The 19977-nt window shown below is 38.7% G+C and overlaps 1 protein-coding gene across 1 annotated transcript in view; it reads right to left on the bottom strand.

Annotated features, from left to right (window-relative positions):
- The window catches only part of LOC126757145 (5-hydroxytryptamine receptor 2B), a 32777-nt gene that overhangs the window by 8868 nt on the left and 3932 nt on the right, over positions 1 to 19977 (bottom strand). Inside the window, exons 3-7 of the mRNA XM_050470805.1 lie at positions 15735 to 16645; positions 7628 to 7761; positions 7191 to 7300; positions 2606 to 2795; positions 2362 to 2502 (exon numbers count right to left, since the gene is read on the bottom strand). Of these exons, the coding sequence (XP_050326762.1) occupies positions 2362 to 2502; positions 2606 to 2795; positions 7191 to 7300; positions 7628 to 7761; positions 15735 to 16245 (1086 nt within the window). The 5' untranslated portion in view covers positions 16246 to 16645. The remainder of the gene's footprint in view (positions 1 to 2361; positions 2503 to 2605; positions 2796 to 7190; positions 7301 to 7627; positions 7762 to 15734; positions 16646 to 19977) is intronic.

Here is a 19977-nt window from a genome sequence, read left to right as displayed (position 1 = left end):
GGATGTTTTACCCGGTCAAGGACGGTCAACTTGGCAAAATTCTGCCGCTACAACAACGACAAAAACTATAGGAACAGTTAGATTTGATGACATGCCTTCCAAGTGTTTTCTTATTGTAACAGCGCTTGGAGAGATATGAGAAAATCTCGTTGAGAGATCCCGCAGCTTCGTGTTAGTATTAAGCACAGTTTTTGTTACTAGTTTATCTTAAGTCGTGGGCAGATTTCTGAGATAGACACATTAAAGTCAGCTGGTCTGGTAAAAACTAGTGAGCTCGTTATATGGGGAGCAGTAGTGGGTAGCAACTAAAATCATTCATTTTTTGGTGTAACGCCGTATTACGATATAAGAGATGTTCTTACATAATTTCATAGATATACTTTATAAATTGTCAAACAAAAATAAAGAATAATACAAGTTGAGACTTGATGATACTGTAGTAGGTTAAACTCCTACTTATCCAGAATCGACCCCGACATACCCAAATATATGTCCAGCGTATAATCAGTCTTCGCATAACTCTAACCACCTCTTTGCATGCTCAGCGAACCCCACTCGTCTATCACCCCTCTCACTATGGTCCGACCCCGAGGAAACAGCCCGTTTCCTTGACCTGCCGCAAGATCATTTTGATGACAACTATACCGAATCCAAAGATCGCGCAATGAAAGCACATCAGGAGAAGGCGAACTCGATTCCCCAGTCGATGACTATGAAGTAGACGTTCCATTGCCCGACCATGAAGAAGTTCAATTAGCAATTAGCCGCCTAAAGACCAACAAAGCGGCGGGGGCGGATGGATTGCCGGCCGAGCTATTCAAACACGGCGGCGAAGAACTGATAAGCAGCATGCGTTAGCTTCTTAGTAAATATGTAAGTGTGCTCTGCCTAATCCACAAAAAGGGAGACCCAATAATCTGTGCCAACTACCGTGGTATAAGTCTCCTCAACATAACATATAAGGTTCTATCGAGTCTATTGTGTGAAAGACTAAAGCCCACCGTCAACAAACTGATTGGACCTTATCAGTGTGGCTTTAGACCTGGCAAACCAACAACTGACTCGATATTCACCATGCGCCAAATCTTGGAAAAGACCCGTGAAAGGAGAATCAACACACACCACCTCTTTGTCGATTTCAAAGCTGCTTTCGACAGCATGAAAAGAAGCTGCCTTTATGCCGCGATGTCTGAATTTGGTATCCCCGCAAAATTAATACGGTTGTGTAAACTGATGTTGAGCAATACCAAAAGCTCCATTAGGATCGGGAAGGATCTCTCGAGCCGTTCGATACCAAACGAGATTTCAAACAAGGCGACTCTTTATCATGCGACTTCTTCAATCTGCTGGTGGAGAAAGTAATTCGAGCTGCAGAATAAGTCTTGCCAACAGGTGCTACTTCGGACTGAGTAGGCAATTGAGAAGTAAAGGTGTGGTTATAGTTGGGAATTGGTTCTCGGGTGCGAATGTGCCTTAAGACTACATTTTGTACCATAAAATAACGTTTCAGTCAACAAGTTGACCTCCTCTGAGGTTTTGGATAGCATTGAGAAGTGAAATTTATCGCCTATGTGTCGTTGCACTAATTACCCAATTACAATACAAATGAGACTGCGTTGATTGGCTTCAGAGGCTGGGTACTGCCAAGAGCATGCACTTTGTCGATATGGGCCAAAGCGAGTTCAGACGTTAGCCATGAAAATACACACCCATCATTCAATTGCATATTCACTAAAGTGCACTTTTTTTGTTGCTTTTTCGCAGAATGCACAATAACTAAATAGAGTCCTCTATTTGTGCAAGTTTCCGGAGTATGTGCTTGCTCTCAACTATGTTTATATGCGACCAAATAACTGTAATGCCTAGAGACGCTCTGCCTCGGCTCGCACGCGCTGTTGCAAATGTGTACCCGCAATGGAATAGTGGCAGACGCCAAGCCAAGCGACGCAATGGGTGAACGCTTTCAATTTGCTGCAAACGCCAACGACTGGGTCAATGAGATTGGGTCACGGGCAATTTCATTGAAAGCCTGCGAACAGTGGCGGCCACAAAGTGGGTGTAGAGCATATGATGAATAGCCAGCTGTAGGCGCCGTCAATTGATTGCGACTACATTTCGTGTGCTACTCTGGCGGCAAAATGTTGCCGGCCAATGCGGAGGGAGTGGGGATCGGATGTTGGCACCAGTAAATTGATTGTGTTCTTGCAATGCCATTAAGAGCTCTAAAACGATTGCCTACTGACCACCACTCAATCGATTGCCGGCGGCGACATGCAACAGTAAAGTGGTAACACGCGGAAAAAACTACGAGCCGTAGGTGGCAACATTGATGGTTGTCGGTTGCTGGTCGGCGGCACTTACCTGATTGTGACTAGGTGCCACAGGGAGTGGACGTTGTTGGATGCGTCGCTGGATGCGTCTGCGTGCGATTTTGTAGATGTTCCAGTAGAGCGCCAGTATGGCCAAAAGTGGCACATAAAATGTGCAACATGTTGCAAAAATCTAAAACCGAAACAAATAATTGAAAACGTTTTGTTATTTATAGCCGACTATTTTCAACATAGTTCTACAAATTGTGTGGTTTTGGGGAAGTGGTCGCTCTTACCTGATAGCCCACATCCTGCGAAACCATACATATTTGCCTTTCGATTCGTTGCATGTAGTCCGGATCCTTCCAGCCGAGCAGCGGTGCCAACGAGATTATGAGCGCTGTAAACCAGACGCAAAATATCATGCAGAAGACCCGACCTCGTGTGCGGACGTTGCTGTAATCTATGTTTGTGACTGTCCAGTATCTGAAAAGAAGGCAGGTGAGGGGAATGGTGGATAAGGTAAGCTAAATATAATAAACTTCGTAAGTAATTGGAGGTGTTACTTCTCTTAATGCCCCAAAATAGTATTGTTTAATGATATGTACTGCAAATCACTGCCTCGGTTTTTGTTTTCAAGTTACAGACCAGACTTTAACTGGCGATATCCATTCTTCTTATCGTATAACTTTGCTGTGAGCACGAGCACAACTCACAACCTAACCATCTTCATTTCAAGTATTTTAGAATGTCATTCTGCAGTCATAGGCGGCAATTTCATACTGAAACTCACCCTTCAGCCATCCAACGCAATTTTTTGCGTTCCTTCATTTGTGAAATTAAAATCAAAATATCGCCTATTGCATGAGTGATTAGCAAAAATAAGTTGCTATGTGCCTTTTTATGTGCTTTTATGTCAATAAATTACTTTGTGTGTATGTGTGTATACGCACAGCGCATTGTGGCACACACACTCCCATGGATTGTTGACTGCAGTCAATAAATTCGTTTTGATTCCAAATTAGTTTTGGCTTTGGAATATCAACACCAAAAGACAATAAATCAGATAGCTCATCACGCCAATAAGCAAAAATAATCAAATTATTACCCAGTAAACCACAATCGAGCAAGAAACCGATATTACGGTACTATTTCTGAAGGCATTTCAATAGTTAGTATGACAATGCCTGGCAGTACCCAGTAAGTTGAAGAAAAAAGGAAAGGGCTTACTAAGGTTTTGTGGGATAACTTGTGGCCAGTTAACAAATAATAATACCGCGGGGGGTAGGTACCCTTTTAGTTAGCTTTTGAGCGCCGTGAGGTAAGGTTGTCGCCAGCAGGTATCCACGTTCAACACACTCAATACAAATTACTTACGGCATCATTCTTATACTAAACCTACATACATATGTCAATTAACAGCTAATGTGGCAAGAGTACGAAATACTTTCAACTCTAAAGTAGAAATTAAATATGATTTGGGTTTAGTAGCGTCATGAAGAATTAAGAGGGCTTCAACTAATGTTTTATTTAATTGTGAGAACACATCTTTCTCATATTTGATAAAGAGAATTCTTCTCATTGGCGTCAACTAATATGGATATTTACAACTCGCCTCCACTACTATGGTTTGCTGGGAATGAATTAGAACTACACATTTTTTGGCATTGCTGTAATTGTAGGCACAGTATTAGTTTGTCTGTATGTTTGGCAGAAATTTTTGGCGTTCTGATAAAATGTGGTTTCTATGTCAAATATGTGTGAGCGTTTTATTTGGACGTCCATTGTTTCTGTTGTTGCCAGGCAGCAGCACAGGTGAGTGACTTTGACTTTGACTTTTGAAATTAGCCATGAGCATTTTGTGCAAAAGCGCAAAATTGTAAAAGCGAAAAATAAGCACAAATTTTAATTTCCACCGGACGATTTATTTGTCTATCGTAAAACTAACATTTGCATAGTAATATGTATGTGTGTGTGTTTGTTCATCCACTTATACATTTTTAATGCTATTATGGATACATGCCGCGGCCGGCGTGCGCTTTTCCTGCGGCGGCAGCGACAACAACGGCGAACAGCTGTGCCTGGCTCTGGAAGCTATCAATACGAGCTGGTGTGTCTGTGTGTGTGTGGGTGTGTGCGCCGAGGCGCAGTAAATTAAATTTGTACAATAAACATTCGGGGAGCTAAGCTGAGAGTGACATGACCCAGTGACGTTGGTATTTATGCGCCGAGCAGCCATAAATATCACTATTATTTGAATATATTATAATTGTAATTAATTACAACCATATCTCAGGCACTGAAAATGACATTAAAGTATTTCCTTTCAAAGGCAAATAAAGACGCTTTGGCTGAAGCACTTTAAATCGCAAATAAATTCGTAATCATTACTCAGTTGACAGCCGAGCATTCGCAGTAAGCGAACGTAGCAACAACAATAAAATCGGAGGATTATCCGGCGCTTGCTCTCAGGCAGGCCCACCCCCACCCCCCTAACGCACCGACTTCGGTGATTGACATTAAATATCAGAGTTGTGGCGTCGGGCGAAGTGGATGGTTAAGCTTTATGGCTTTAATAGAGTCGCTACAATTACTCATAATTCAATGAGAATAAATGGAATAATAAAATGTCAATAAATAACTGATTTAGGAATTCACTGTGGCGCAGTGTTTTTTTAATGCCAGCTGCAGCAAATCTTCGATACACAGCCGTACACAAATTTAAGTGCATAAAGCAAAGTTTACAAATGCGTTGTTGTTGTTTCGTTATGCCTATAAATTACGATTAGTGGAAACTTTCCATTAAGTCTGTGCTGATATTCGCATTCAAATATTTTTATTGCATTAAATGGAATTTGTATGTTTTTTCAAAGTGGAAAATGTAGACAAATATTAATTAAAGCTTCAGCGTGCGAAAACATTATACTTTTCGAATTCATAAATCACTAAAAAACACGAAAATGGTAATGGTAAATTAGGCCGAGTACAAGTAGGAAAAAAATTAAAGGTTTGTATGCAATTTTCTAAAAAACTGGCCGCTTAAAGATAAAGTATTTCAGTTGCATCGTCTATAGAATATGACTATACACATTTCATGATTCTGGGCCAAACCGTTGGAACTCTGAGAATACTCACCAATTGGCCAATCCAGGGTTTAGAGTGTGGAGAAAGTTAAAGGGTAATCCAAGTAGAAGTACTTTTTTTAGAAACCTGAGACGTATCCAGCTGTCATGTTATTTTTGTTCAGGATTGTTTGGCATTTCTTCATAGAAAAACTTCCGCCTGAATAATGTTAACAAATCGATCAACTGTATTACGAAAACTCTGGTTCAGTAGGAAATGTTTTTCGCGTGCTTCGTCCAACTTACAATGAACAGAATTGGCCTACTCAGCGTCGTATTCGCAACACAATTACCCATCTTGAGACCCAGCATTCATTATTGAATAATATTCGACCGAATAGACCACGCAGCGAAGTAAATATAGCAGATGTAGCTGAGAGTGTACACGAAGTCCGTGGAGAGTCGATTCTGTGTCGTTGGCAGTAACTCGGACTGACGATTGTATGTCACGACTTTTACGTCCAGACCTTAAATCGAAAGCGTACAAAATACAGCTTGTGCAAGAACTGAAGTTGTTCGGCCTTCCCAAGCGACATCGCTTCGCTCTTTGCGTCCTTGAACAAAAGATCCGACGTTTTCAAGCCAAATTTTTTTCAGCGATGAGGCCCATTTCTGGCTCAAAAGGTATGTAAACAAACAAAGATGCTACATTTGGTACGAAAAGAAACCTGAAGGGATTCAAGAGCTTTTTTTTCATCCCTAAAAAACAACGGTTTAGTGTGGTCTGTTGGCCAGTGGAATCATCAGTCCATATATCTTCAAAAATGTTGGCATTGAAAACGGTCTGTTGCTATTAATGATAATTAATTGCATGAAATGGAAGCTCATGATCTCGGCGGCAATTGGCTTCAATAAGATGGCTTCACTTCTCGCTCATCGCAGATCGTGTGATATCATATCGTTAGACTTTTTCCTGTGGGGATAAGTATGTAAAATCTTAAGTCTATGCGGACAATCCCGCTTCAATTCAGGCCTTGCAAATTGTACTAATTGAACATTTGAAAAAGATAATCATCAAAAAAAAAAAAAAAAAAATAGTCAAAGAATGTTCTTCGAATGATAATAAGCATTTTCCATTAAATTTGTAGTTTCCATATTTTTTCTTAAAAAAAGTAGGAAACATCGAAATAGATATTCATGAATCTATGAAATGATAATACTTGTAAATACGGCTTTCTTTTTAAAAGATTAAGAACACCTTTTTGTTCAACTGTAGGAATAGTCAAGAAGATGTTAGTGTTATTTCCAGCAGAACTCTTGGTCCCTTTGGTGTTTATGAAATATTACTTTAGAAATTCTCAACTGTTCCTCTGTGGATAATACTACAGTCTGACCAGTATTAGCCGCTTTCGTCTTTTATTCATCAAGTTGGTCTGCTTTTCTAGACACAATACTCGTAATAGTCAATGTTATGTAGATTTGTTTACTGGTACTGAAGTTCTATTATCATGAAAGCCAGGCTTATCTGTTCAACAAATATTACATCTGAATGCATATAGTAGATATCAAAAGTCGAGGACTTCAGGAGGTATTCAGCTCTCATTAAATAAATATTTATAAATTATTTATTGATAGCAAAATATGTACGGTCACTTTCGAGCTGAATTTCATCCCCAGATTAAAAATGCATACTCGCATATCGGTAGATGGAGGGAGGGAGCATTATACTTCTGTATTTACATTTGCTTCATTGTCGTCGCTAATGAAAATCCCCCAACTGCAATGGCTCATTATGAATATGCGGAAATATGCAAATTACCTGTCGGCTGCAATCGCCACCAGATGCAGTATGGACGCTGTGCAGCAGAGCACGTCGCACGAAGTCCAAATGTCGCATAGCTCCGGGCCAAGTATCCAACCCTCGCTAATCTGCATGAAAGACAAAAACAATACCTTCATAAAACAAAGATTTAACGGTTGTTTAATATTTATATGCACGGCGGGTAAGTATTTTTCGGTCGAGTGGCAACGAGGAGGGGTGGACTTTTTTCACGGCAATATTTTTATAAAAGTTTTATTTCTTTTTAACATTTTAGTAAGTGCTCCTCTTCTTTTTTTTAAGGTGTCCGTATTAATAAACATCGCGTTTTGCATGAGTAAAAGAATGTTAATTTTAAATGCCTTTTTTATTCACTCGTCCAGCGGTTGTCGCCAGCGGACAGCGAGCGGTTCGCGTGAAGTTTATACGGAACTTACCTCGTAAACCGCGCCGAGTGGCATCACCAGGCATGCCACCAACAAGTCGGCCACCGCCAGCGAGACCACCAAGTAATTGCCCAAATTCTGTAGGTTGCGCTCCAGTATAATTGCCGCTATTACAAAAACATTGCCTGTTGCACACACACACACACGCGCGCACACGCCCACGAACACATTTGCATTTTGTATGTTTGTATTTTCGCGTTGTTTCATATTTCACCGTTGTTTCGAGTGGCACGTCGTGCATGTTTTATTTGCCGTTAATTTATAGTTGTCAACACAGGCGCCAGCAGTTTATGTTTCCCATTTGCATTTGCATTTTTTATTAGCATAATTCGCATTTGTTTTATTTTCACATTTCGCATTTCACATTTTTTGTTAGTTTAATTTGGATTAACGGACCGCATTGATATTTATTGCGTGCATTTTTTACGTGGTTCCAATTTGTTTGCGGACACATTTGCAGCGGTCGGAGCCATTAATGTGGCAACCCCGTTTTACGGTGTTATTTACATAGTTTTGTTTATTGTTGTATTTGTTTTGACGAGTTTTAATGCAGCGATGTTTAATTGTCCGCAGCATGAAAAAGAGAGGGAAATCAAATTAGAGTCGTAAAAATATGGCAATATTCTGTGAAAATATTATGGAGGATTTTTCATTTGTGTACTCAATTGGGGCTTAATAAGTAATAAAACTAAACTGAGCTTCAATAGACTTTATTGTTATTTTTTGGTAAAATAAATGCAGTTGTGGGCAATATCCCTTTTTTCAGCTCACTTTAATCGTAATTTTAATTTCGAAAGAATTTTGATTAATTGGAAATAAGCAGAAAAGCTATTTATATCCAGTTATAAGTCATATTCTTTTCGTGACATTCGTTTGACATTATTATGCGACACTGCCCATTAAAAGAGGTGGAAAGGTAGAATTTACAAATCGCTGCAAGCAGAACTTGCTCAATCGTACCTTGAAAATCGGCCGAAAGATAGTCATCCAAAAGCTTTCCTGCAGGAACACACGAAACTATAGACGACTGTTATAGTTCACATAGAAATGTTCCTAAATAAAAATGAATCTGCTAAGTCTATTCAGAAAGAGAAGTCTGCGAAATATGTAAAAACACAAATTTTCTAAGCAAAACTCACATTAGAAATTATTTTATAAAAACTATTATGAACCGAGGTGACTAGCTATATTTTGCTTGAAATCGGAGAGTTGACGTCTGGTTAGAAATATTAGTTATAGAAAACGGTATCCGGATAAAGCGTAGAGTCTGCAATGTGAAAGAGTTTATAACTAGTTCAATTATCTAGCTTAGTTTGATGTGTGTGTTCTTTTAGTTTGCTCTCCAAAATTGTGTATGTTATTAATCAATTCGCCTGTTAATTGGACTGGGCCCTCTTGAATGACTTCTTATAGCAAAGATAAATCGGTAATGATTTGATCTTAACTATAACATGCGAACAAATAAAGTAAAATCCAAAATTTACTCCGCAAGTGGTTCTTCATCTGATTTGAAAGAGATTGTTAAACCTCACCACAGCTTTGATTCCATTTATAACTGAATAATAGGCTGCATTCTCGGCAAGCCTTTGCTTGGGCGTTTGAATTGAAACAAAATCGACTTAATCTTTATAATCGCCAGTTTCAAAGAAATTGCTATATTTTGTTAAGAAACAAGAAAAAAGTTAACTACGGTTGTGCCGAACAAGAACTTTGATAAATCTGGATAAATGGGTGTCATCCCCGACATTAAAATACACACCGCACTAGCACACAACAACGACTCAGACTCACAACACTGATATGGAAACTTTCCCACACTCGCCATATCACCACTTACAATCCACATTATACACTACTCACGAGAGTACCACACATCGACACCTATACAGAAGTACACCAACGACAATCACACCACTGGATTCCTTACACAAAAGGAAATAAAATATCCGACGAAGAGACTCTCACACATTCGATAACAACAGCGATCTGTTGCAAGTTTTCGCGATCATATCCCGTCTCAATTGACTTGAGTGTGAAGTTGATATAAAAAATTTGTTTACATTTTGTGAAAATACTTTGTTAAATGAAAAAAATTTCCATTCAGGGCTTTGATGTTGATCGGTTAGTTTGTATGGCAGCTATATCCTCTGGTGGACGATATCGGCGGTTCCGACAACTGAGCAGCTTCTTAGGGAGAAAAGGGCTTGTGGTAATTTCAGATCGATATCTCATAAACTCGTCCATGAACAGACAGACGAACGGGAGACAGACAGATTGACGGACATCGCTTAATCAACTAAGCTCTTCACGCTGCTCATTTATATATGTATACACTTAAATTACTGCTGAGTGCGACAACCTTCGTGGCAAACTTAATATACTCCGTTCAGAGTATAGTAATAGCAATACAACCGTTTTCTCGAATTTAGTGAAAATTCTTTTGGTCTGACAACTCTTGAAAACCACTCTCACTCTCAATGTTTTGTATTAGCATTTCCCTATTTCTCGCTTTGCCTACGTAATGAGTAAGTCTACTTCGCATATCTATTATTTTGATACATTCGTTCGTTGTCACGGCGACTGGCACTTAACCTTAGTCCAGGGTCAGTAAACACTTTTGCGCCAAACAGCCGTGAACTTTGCCGTGGCTGCCGGCTAAGGAAATTGATTTTGAATGTCACCGCTTTCGCTCTGCTTACGAATTCAAGTAAGCGCGCTGACACTCAGCTAAATTTAGGGCGCACGGCGGCGAGAGAGTGCCAGCCCCATAAATAAGAAATAAATGTGACTAAAATATAACAAAACAAAAATATGCATGCTTAACGGTATACAGCGCTGTGGCATTGACTGGCTCATTTCCACGTTTTTACGAGCGTTTTATGTCTCTGCTCATAACGCAAAAGTAACTTAGAACCCGAGCTCATAACCTCTGAGTGAACTGCTTCTTTATGCGCCACACTGCAACGTATTCACACACACATACCCACACATACTGGTTAGTACGTGCCCCGGCTGCAGACGTGTGCGAGTGTAAATCAAGACAAATAGTCGGCTTGTTTGTGCTCGTGTGCTCACACAGCACACCTTGGTGCACTTAATGACTTTTCGTTCAACTCAAGTCAACACGATGCAACATCAAATGCGGTGGCAACAACTCACAAGCCGCATGCAACCGATGCACTACAAATACATCCTCCAAGCACACACCTGCACACAGCCACACACATGTAAATGCTCCCGCATGTCTATTTATTGCAGCCTGCCACAAGGCGCCCTCTCACACACACACACCCCCACATGCAGACACGCAAACAAGTAATCTCAAAAGCGATTTGCTGTCAACACTTTCTCACTTCTTCACACAAACACACAACCACACGAGTACACTGACACCCGAACGCAAAGTCTCTGGGCCTGTGTGCAAATGACGCTTTTGTTGCCGTCGCATTCTCCAAACTTGTTCACATAAAAATGCAATTATGTGCGTGTATTGGTGTGCTGATGAATAAACTTTCGTTTTCATTTAGTTGATGGCAGTTTAACCTTGTCCAACATCCATCCAGTCCAAGCACACACACCCATGTGCATATAAAGGGTGGCGTCGAGTGATTTGAAGACGGCGGAAAATGGAAGATTTTTGGCAAATTTTCTTGGTAAGCAAGAGTCGGAAGTTGGTGCCTTTGAAGTGTCAGTCAGTCATTTTGTTTTGAGAAACAATGAAGTTCGAGGAAAGAGGCTGCACTAGCTCCGGTTTCAAGATATTCCGTTGCCTCTACTAGGAAATGATACGAGTACTTAACATACATAACAACACAGATACATAACAACTCACCCTGTACTAGTGTATCCACTCGCCAAAGCTTTGGATGAGTGAAATATTTTAAGCTGAAATCTTGCGTTCGGGAAACACACACATATAGTACATACAAAAATTATACAAGTGCATGAGACGAGCGTGAGTATTTATTAGTGCTTTCATGATTTTATGCATTCTTGTGTTTGCTCTTCCACGGCAATTCCTCACAAATAATGTTTTTTGTTTCTGAATTCAACGGGTTTCGTTTTCATTTTCCTCAACTAAGTTTTTGTTTTATATTGCCTTTGTTTTCGCTTTTAGTTTATGCTTCCTGTTGCATACATATGAGAGGGGGTGGGGGCTTTAACCATATGAGTTGGCTGAAACTAGTCCATGAAGCCACCGAAACAGATCATAGAGCATATTTCAAGTTTAACTATTAAGATCAAAGGGCAAATATGGATGCTTTAGTCAGCTATATCTCGCATTGTATGGGCGCGATCGGGTTACGGTGTATGAGATTGGAAACACTCGTATAAGATTTTTACTCAATTTTTTATTAATTCCTTTCCGACAGTTTTGCGATTACATAATTCAGTCTGGTTTGAACAGACATTAAAGATAGACACCAGAAAGGGGAAAATAGGCCATTTTTCACAGTTTTTCTTTAAAAAGGGTGAACAAGCAAACAAGTCGGCGAACAAGGGAAAACGATTGCGGTGCCAAAGCCAAGTTTGACAGGCAAAAAGGTTTTGTTATGCTTTTGGTAGAATTGGAAAATAATCACTTTCTATGAACTACGCCCCTACTTTAAAATTCCTAAATCGAACCTGTACTATCAAAAATTCGACCGTTAGAAGTAAGCAATCGGCCATTAGCGAGCATGGTTGGCTAATAAATAGGTGTTGGATTGTGCTCCGAAAGGACAATACAAGGCCGCACACGTTGCCAACAGCTCCGCGATCTTGGTTGGAGGCTCTTATGCATCTACCTTATGGTCTGTACCTGGCACCAATTGAACATGTGTCTGCCTGTGGCTCTCAAGAGAAGCCGGTGGAAATCAACTTTATGAGATTGCCATGTCGAAAAAAATGAAACAGATCATGCTAACTATGTTAAATAAAATCTTTAATTTATTGAAAAACTCCAGATTATTTTTAGTAGACTCCTTCCTTCCGTCGATTAAAACCCCACTTTACGTACGCATTACCTATGACCTTTCCCCAAGTTAATAAAGAAAGCTAGTATACAAAGTTTTTAAGAGACTCTAAAGTCATTTTCTTAGCATAATGTTTCCCATCTTTGACAAAAAGAATCTAAGCTCTCCTCTACTTTACTGTGCCATCTATGTGTGTATATAATTCGCAAATATGTGCAAAAACTCATAATACGCTCTAAAGTTTAGCTGCACAATCTAGCAGGATATGAAACAGTTTCTCGGAATCTGAGTAAAACAAAGCTCTGACAAAAGCGCAATACCAAGAGAATAAAATAAAAGCAGTCAACAAAAGCTTTTTATCTAGAGTAAATAAATCTATGGATTAATGGAAAGCAATGCAAATAATAACATACATAAGTCAGCTGATATGTGTTTCCCTCTAAGAATGAGTGTAATGAAGATGGTGACTTTGAACACGACAGTCTGTTAGATAAAAAAATTCCACCTTATTGAACTTAACATACTAGTCGCTTGGCGCAAGTCTTATAAATATTACCGTTGGTTGGACATTTTTTGTGCGGAAGGTAAATACATGGACTAAAGTCTTTTGATAAGCAGAAAAATAAAATGAAATAAATAAGGGAAGCACAGTCTTCAAGATTTGCTTCGCTTCGATTTTTATTACTTACTAGAGGACCCGTCCACGCTTTACTGTACATTTGTACATATGTAGATTAGTAGTACCTAATACCATCTGTATGATTTGTAGTCAGCCCCTACCTTTAAAAAGATACATATACAAATTTGACAACTAAGAATTTCGGGTGCAGCCACTTGTGTTAGTTTACAAAAACATTTTTCAAAAATCATTTCGTGGTTAATAAAGATTGCTTTTTGGGAGAAAAATGCTATTGAATTTGGGAAATAAACCGTTGAAAAGAGATATGCTAAGTTGGAAATTGGCGAAATGAGCACCGGGGACAATGAAGACAGTAGATGGCATAAAGAAGCGAAAGCTCTGTGCAAAGTGGGTGCCGCGCAAGTTCATAATCCAACAACAATAACGAATGGCTGATTTTGAGTAGTGTTAGAGTACTTTTTGTCGTAATAGAACCGGATTTTTGAGTCGGTGTGTGGCAATCAAAACATGGCTCCAAAAAAAAATAAAATTTGCTAATGATTCTTACAGGAGTTTTGAAGACATGCTTATGATTCGAAATAAAATCTTGGCCTTTAACATAAAGAGATAGAAAGTAGTAAAAATAAAAATATTTCGCTCTCTATGGATTTCGCCATAATATTTCATTTAATATTTAGAATACTGAACATTATCTTAAGACAACTTTTCGATTTGTTATATACACATCTTGTTATATACACATCTTGTATTATGTTTTTGGTTATGTTGTATATGTTTTATATTGTTTAACCAGAACTTTATAAACATAATGTTGTTAAATGGTTTTCTCAATATCCAGTTAGCAACCAGTTAGAGGAGTTTTGGTTAGTTTTTAACACAAAGCCTGCTACTATCCGAGCATGAGCGGTACGGTCTTTCTCGCTGTGAGGAGAGAGTTCATCAATTCAAAAGCAAAAATAGTTTACAAACAAAACAACAAGAAATATGTGAGTAAAGTTGTGAGTAAACATGAGCGGAACTAGATTTTTATGCTTGGAGATTATATTTAATTTCAAGGAAGCAATTTGGGTTCATGCCTTTTATCCTTAGTAACAAGGCAGAAATGTATTAAAAGAGAATACGAGAATGAAGCTAATTGTTTGGAAAACATTTCAGCAAACATTAAAGTAATAGTGCATTCATCTCTTAGAATTCCTGCAAAGCAAAAATAAATTTTTGTCTCATCTGGTGTCTGGCTAGTGAATAAAATTTGCTCACAGTAAAATAGAATTCTTGTTATACCATATATAAATGTGTACCCTCGACTTCTTAGTTCTGATAAATATTTTGTTTTCGCAAATTTAGAATCACCCTAAGGCATGAAATATTGTATAAGAAGCATTGAAAAAGATTTACAATATTTACGAATACTCCCAAGTACCTAACTTCCTGCATAGATTCAAAGTATATAAAAGTCTAAAGCTTACAAAGCCATGGATTAAGGAAGTTTTTTCAATACTTCAAACGCTTAACAAAAGATTTGTATTTCACTCGGAAATTGGCAATAAAGTCTAATCAAAACGAATGCAATCTTTAACACTTCAATACTTAAGACAGTGCAATATTCCCTAAGTCTTTGTATGCAACAATAATGAATATGTAAAATTTCTATAAAACTCATACACACACGTACACACCAAAAAGAAATTTTATGTTTTTATTGTAAACTTAATTGAAATAATTGTGGATTGTATGTGTTAAATGGCTTGGCTTTAAGTTGATTAATTTCACAAAGAGGCTCACAAGCCTCATCGTTTGTATATATGTAAATGTTATGCAATACAATGTGTACAACACTCGTGACACACGCTTGCTTTTGTAACGCGCTGGCTTTTGACAGAAAATCGATTTTTATTATTTATAAATAACGCAAAGCTGCGGGAGGGATCTTTTGAGTACCTCATAAAAAGTCGCTAATTTCCTTTGAGATTTCGAATATATATATATATATATATTTCAAAGATATGGATGCTCACCAAACCAAAAATGTCAGCTCCGAACCACTTAATGCTATATTCAAGATTCAACCATTCAGAAGCGTTGGATAATCAGCACAGATTTGACTATTTATATATATGTGTATATGTGTGTGTATATTAGAAGAAATGATAAATTCGACTAAGCATAGCACATCCATTCTCCTATTAACAGCCAGTCAGTTTTTCTCTCTAGTAAAATAGTTCAATATGTGAATTGATTAGCTTACGTGTAAACTATTTTAAACATTTTAAACGTAGGAAACTCATATGAATATAAATAACAAGTTAGTGAAGTTGAAAATTTGCATGAACCTAAGCAAATTTATTCTTTCTGATGCGCTCGCAGTCCACAGCTCTCAACTCTTTTCAAAAGCACTCAATCAATGTGTAAAAGTAATCAACTACACACAGTCACTCCCAAAAACACACACACATATGCACGCTCATACACTTGCCTAATATGCATTTGTTCGCCAACTACTCACCTATTATGGTTATGAAGATGAGCAGACCCAACACAATGGACATGGCAATCATTTTCACCAACGCCACCGTCGGCTCCCGTGCTCTGAAGCCGTCGCCATAGCCCATAATATCATCCAGTTGCTGGTCATCAAACTCATTACGCTCACCTATAAACACATCAACAATATTGCTGCTGGCATTCCGCATCCCGTCGCTGCCGTTGAATGTGATGAAACCGTCAGTGTTGCCGCCGCCATCGCCCAGGTTCAATAAAATGTTGTTGCTGTTGCTCAAGTTGCCGCTCGTTCCATTCAAAACAATTTGATATGCGCTCGTTTCGTTGGCGTCGAACAACATTGATGTAGCATTGCTGTACACTTTGTTGTAGATGTCGTAGTTGTCCAGCAGGGGTGCATGCAGGTCGGTGGCGGCGGCGCCGTGCACCACAGGCGTCTCAACGTCCAGGTCGGTGTAGAAGTGTTGCGTTGTGCTCCAAGTTGCGATTGACGGTGAAATTATATCACCCAGCATGCTGGAGGGGCTGTGAGCGGCCGTGGGAGGTAGTGCTGGTGCAAGGCGGGGATGAGTGAGGACGCTATCGATTGAATTGGACGCGCGGTGTGCTGCTTCTGTTTAAGTGAGGGTGTAATGCTGCCTCTTAATGTTATCGATAGTATTGTTGCTAATGTAGATGTAGTTGTAGTTGCAATCGTAGTTGGTGTTTTGTTGTTGTTGTTGTAGTTGTTATTGGTGGTCGTGTTCGTCGTAATGTTTTCAGTGGCTGGCGTTGGTGTTATTTGTGCACTCACGTTGGTTGTTACGTCAGCTCCTTATGCTGTCTAGCAGTTTATTGCTATTGAATTATTATCGTCTCATGGTTCTCATTTGCTCTGACAAGTCTTGCCGTTGAATGATTTTCAATGGACAGCATCTGTAAATGTAAACGTAAACGTTAAGGCAGGGCGGTGCACATAAGTAACTGGTCCTTGAACAGAAAACGCTTCAATGGATTTCTCGGAGAAAATATGAGCGCTTTTCTTCGAGTCTTTTTCAATGAAAATGCTATTTAATTTAGTAGAGAATCTAAGGTTTATAAATACAGCAGGATCCAGGATGAATAGTATGTGTATTATAGTAGACTAATAATGAATATTAGGGTTCCCAGATAAAAAGTCTTTCCAGCAAACTCTTGAATGTATCCATAAATATACTTCCCTGGAGGCAACATTTCGAAAGTGAAGGGTGTGCTTAATTCTAATCTGCATTCTAGCATCTTAACTAGTCGAACCTTCCAAAACGTTTCTACTCAAGTTAAAGCTACTAAACGTTTTTCCCAAAATATTTCAACATGCATTTAAGCGATTTGAAAATTCCGGGAAGCATTCTTAAACCTTCATACTTATCGGATACATATAGTATATAGCATGTCTATATAGCTTGCCACGTGCAGTTGTGGCAGCATGTATGCACGCGGTATAACGGCGTGTGTTTGTCGACTCTGAGGATTTGATTTTGTGTCTTGCCGCTTTGCGCCACAGGGTGACATTTTAATATCCCGAGTGCACATTGCGTGCGCTTTTCGCATGAAACTCACTCATATATGTATAAAGAGATTAACCGTTCTTGTTGCATCGCAGCGTTGCAACAAGTGCAACAATAACTAGAATTATGACGATGACATCCTCAACTGTGAATCTTTGATAGCATGTGGGACTGCGTAGTCACGCACTGTGTGTACCGCTGGGAGAGTAATTCCACGAAACTTTTCCCATGTACTAAGGAGTAACTGGATACTAAAATGGAAACTTTATTTTAGAAATCCTCCTTATCATTGGCTGGATACTAAAATGGTATTTGCTCGAAACTTTATTTCAGAAATATGTACTACTTATCATTGGCTTGTACTAATCTCAAAGTTTTAAAACAGCGATCCCTGGAATGACCGCACGGAAGCCATCATTAGACCCGGGGAATAAGTCTGCTGGCTCAATATTTCTAGAGATTCCGCTTTCTATGACTTGTTTTCAATTCCAGAGACTCGAGAAGCTCAGATATTTGGAAAGCCCATGCTTCAGTTAAGACCATAAAACGTTTACTTCGATTGCACTGAAGACATAATACCCTTCATAAAATAAAAAATTTACACACATAAGCTCTACGCTATAGTAATTCGTTCTGAACAATTTGTTTGGAGTCTACATTGTTGCTTCAGACAGGTATTCGTGTCAAATTTCGTGAAGATATCTTGTCAAATAAAAAGGGAAAATCTTTTAGCGGCCTTTGCTTTTAGAATACAAGAGCTTGATTTTTATTGTTTAGTTCTTGAGAAGAAAATCTCAAAATTGCAGATCGATATCTCAAAACCTGAGGGACCAGTTTGCCTATATAGCGATAAGCAGACATATATATCGGGAAGGGCTGAATGAACTTAGTTGGTCAAGCTCATTATCTTCATATATAAAAACTACGTGTCATGTTGTTTGTCCGCGATAGACTCCTAAACTACTAAACCGATTTCACCAAAATTTAGCACACTGTGTCCAGTTCGAACCAACTTAGAAGATAAAATAGTAAAAACCGTCCATAAATAAAAAATCATTGAAAGCTCAATTAAATGGACGCTCTATTAACCATGCACATTTCGGCGGACTCACAATTTGTTGATGTTTACTAAGTAAAATCTATTAAACGGACAACTCTATTAACTGGACAGAAAGGCTGGTAACCAGACATTGTGAAAGCAGCTTTAAATTCGTTTTTTTTTTCAATGAAATATACAAATAAATGTCAATTTAACATATTCAAAATTAAACCTCAAGTGCAATCCCTTGGAATCACATACCGACAAAACCCTTTTCGTCTTTATTCGTTAACAAAAATTTCACTGTATTGAATAGTTTATTAAATGAATAATAGTATAAAATGTATACCACAGCAACGCGTGGGCGGAACCACTAGTTTGTAAGGATATACTTAAAGGGTATCGGACGTTTCCTTGCGGGATGTTACAAGCTTCATGCTAAACTTAATAAATTAATTTGTTGGCGTCTTCAATTTGCTTTTAGACTATTTTGAAAGCGTTATATTTTGAACAATAAACAACATTTGCGAGACATCGACACTGTACGGTATGTCTTCCCGTAGCCGTTTTGCGCTGCAGAAAAGGTCCACTGTAGCAACATGCAAGAGCAACTGCCGAGAGCGCTTTGGGTGCTCATTAATATTTTATTCTCGACTACTTTCATGTTTGCTTTCATAGCTGTACTTAATGAATAGAAGGAATACATGCTTCCCCACAGCGGCCATGAAATATTTCATAGTTTATGTTTCTCAATTTTTATGTTTTTCTACAGTACAAATGCGGTTTTACATATTAATGAAATAAAATGAAGTTATGTAGGTGTGTATATGCTCGTATTCCCAGATCGACATGAAAATAAATTTTACAGAAAATCTTTCCTTCTTTCATGGATGAGCAGCGCATAAACTATTTATATACGACACCTTTTAGTAGTTGGGTTTTGATATCAAATAGTTTAACGCATTTCGGTTTTGCTACTGTAAAGCCCTCAAAACATATACATACTATATATCTAACTGTTCGAGCGACACTGCACTCAGCAAATGGTGTGAACAATAATACGAAATCTATGATTGCAAGCATGAGCTTGTATCTTTTAATATATACATATATAGTTGTAGTTAGAAGCACACTCAAAGCCGTACCGCCACATTAAACTCACAACTTTGGCTGCAGGTTACGTATACGCCAGAGTGGCCGAAATAGCTATTAATTTTGTTGCTTGAACACAGTCAATGCCTGTTACCGTTATGCTAAAAGTTGCGTTTTTGATAAGGAGAGCAAACTTTTTTATACTCTCGCAACAAAGTTGCTAAGGAGAGTATTATAGTTTTGTTCACATAACGGTTGTTTGTAAGTCCTAAAACTAAAAGAGTCAGATATAGGGTTATATATACCAAAGTGATCAGGGTGACGAGTAGAGTTGAAATCCGGATGTCTGTCCGTCCGTCTGTCCGTCCGTCCGTGCAAGCTGTAACTTGAGTAAAAATTGAGATATCATGATGAAACTTGATACACGTATTCCTTGGCTCCATAAGAAGGTTAAGTTCGAAGATGGGCAAAATCGGCCAACTGCCACGCCCACAAAATGGCGGAAACCGAAAACTTATAAAGTGTCATAACTAAGCCATAAATAAAGATATTAAAATGAAATTTGGCACAAAGGATCGCATTAGGGAGGG

This window comes from Bactrocera neohumeralis, chromosome 4, assembly GCF_024586455.1.
Source record: "Bactrocera neohumeralis isolate Rockhampton chromosome 4, APGP_CSIRO_Bneo_wtdbg2-racon-allhic-juicebox.fasta_v2, whole genome shotgun sequence".
Classification (NCBI taxonomy): domain Eukaryota; kingdom Metazoa; phylum Arthropoda; class Insecta; order Diptera; family Tephritidae; genus Bactrocera; species Bactrocera neohumeralis.
This window is presented reverse-complemented; position numbering and strand designations above follow the sequence as displayed.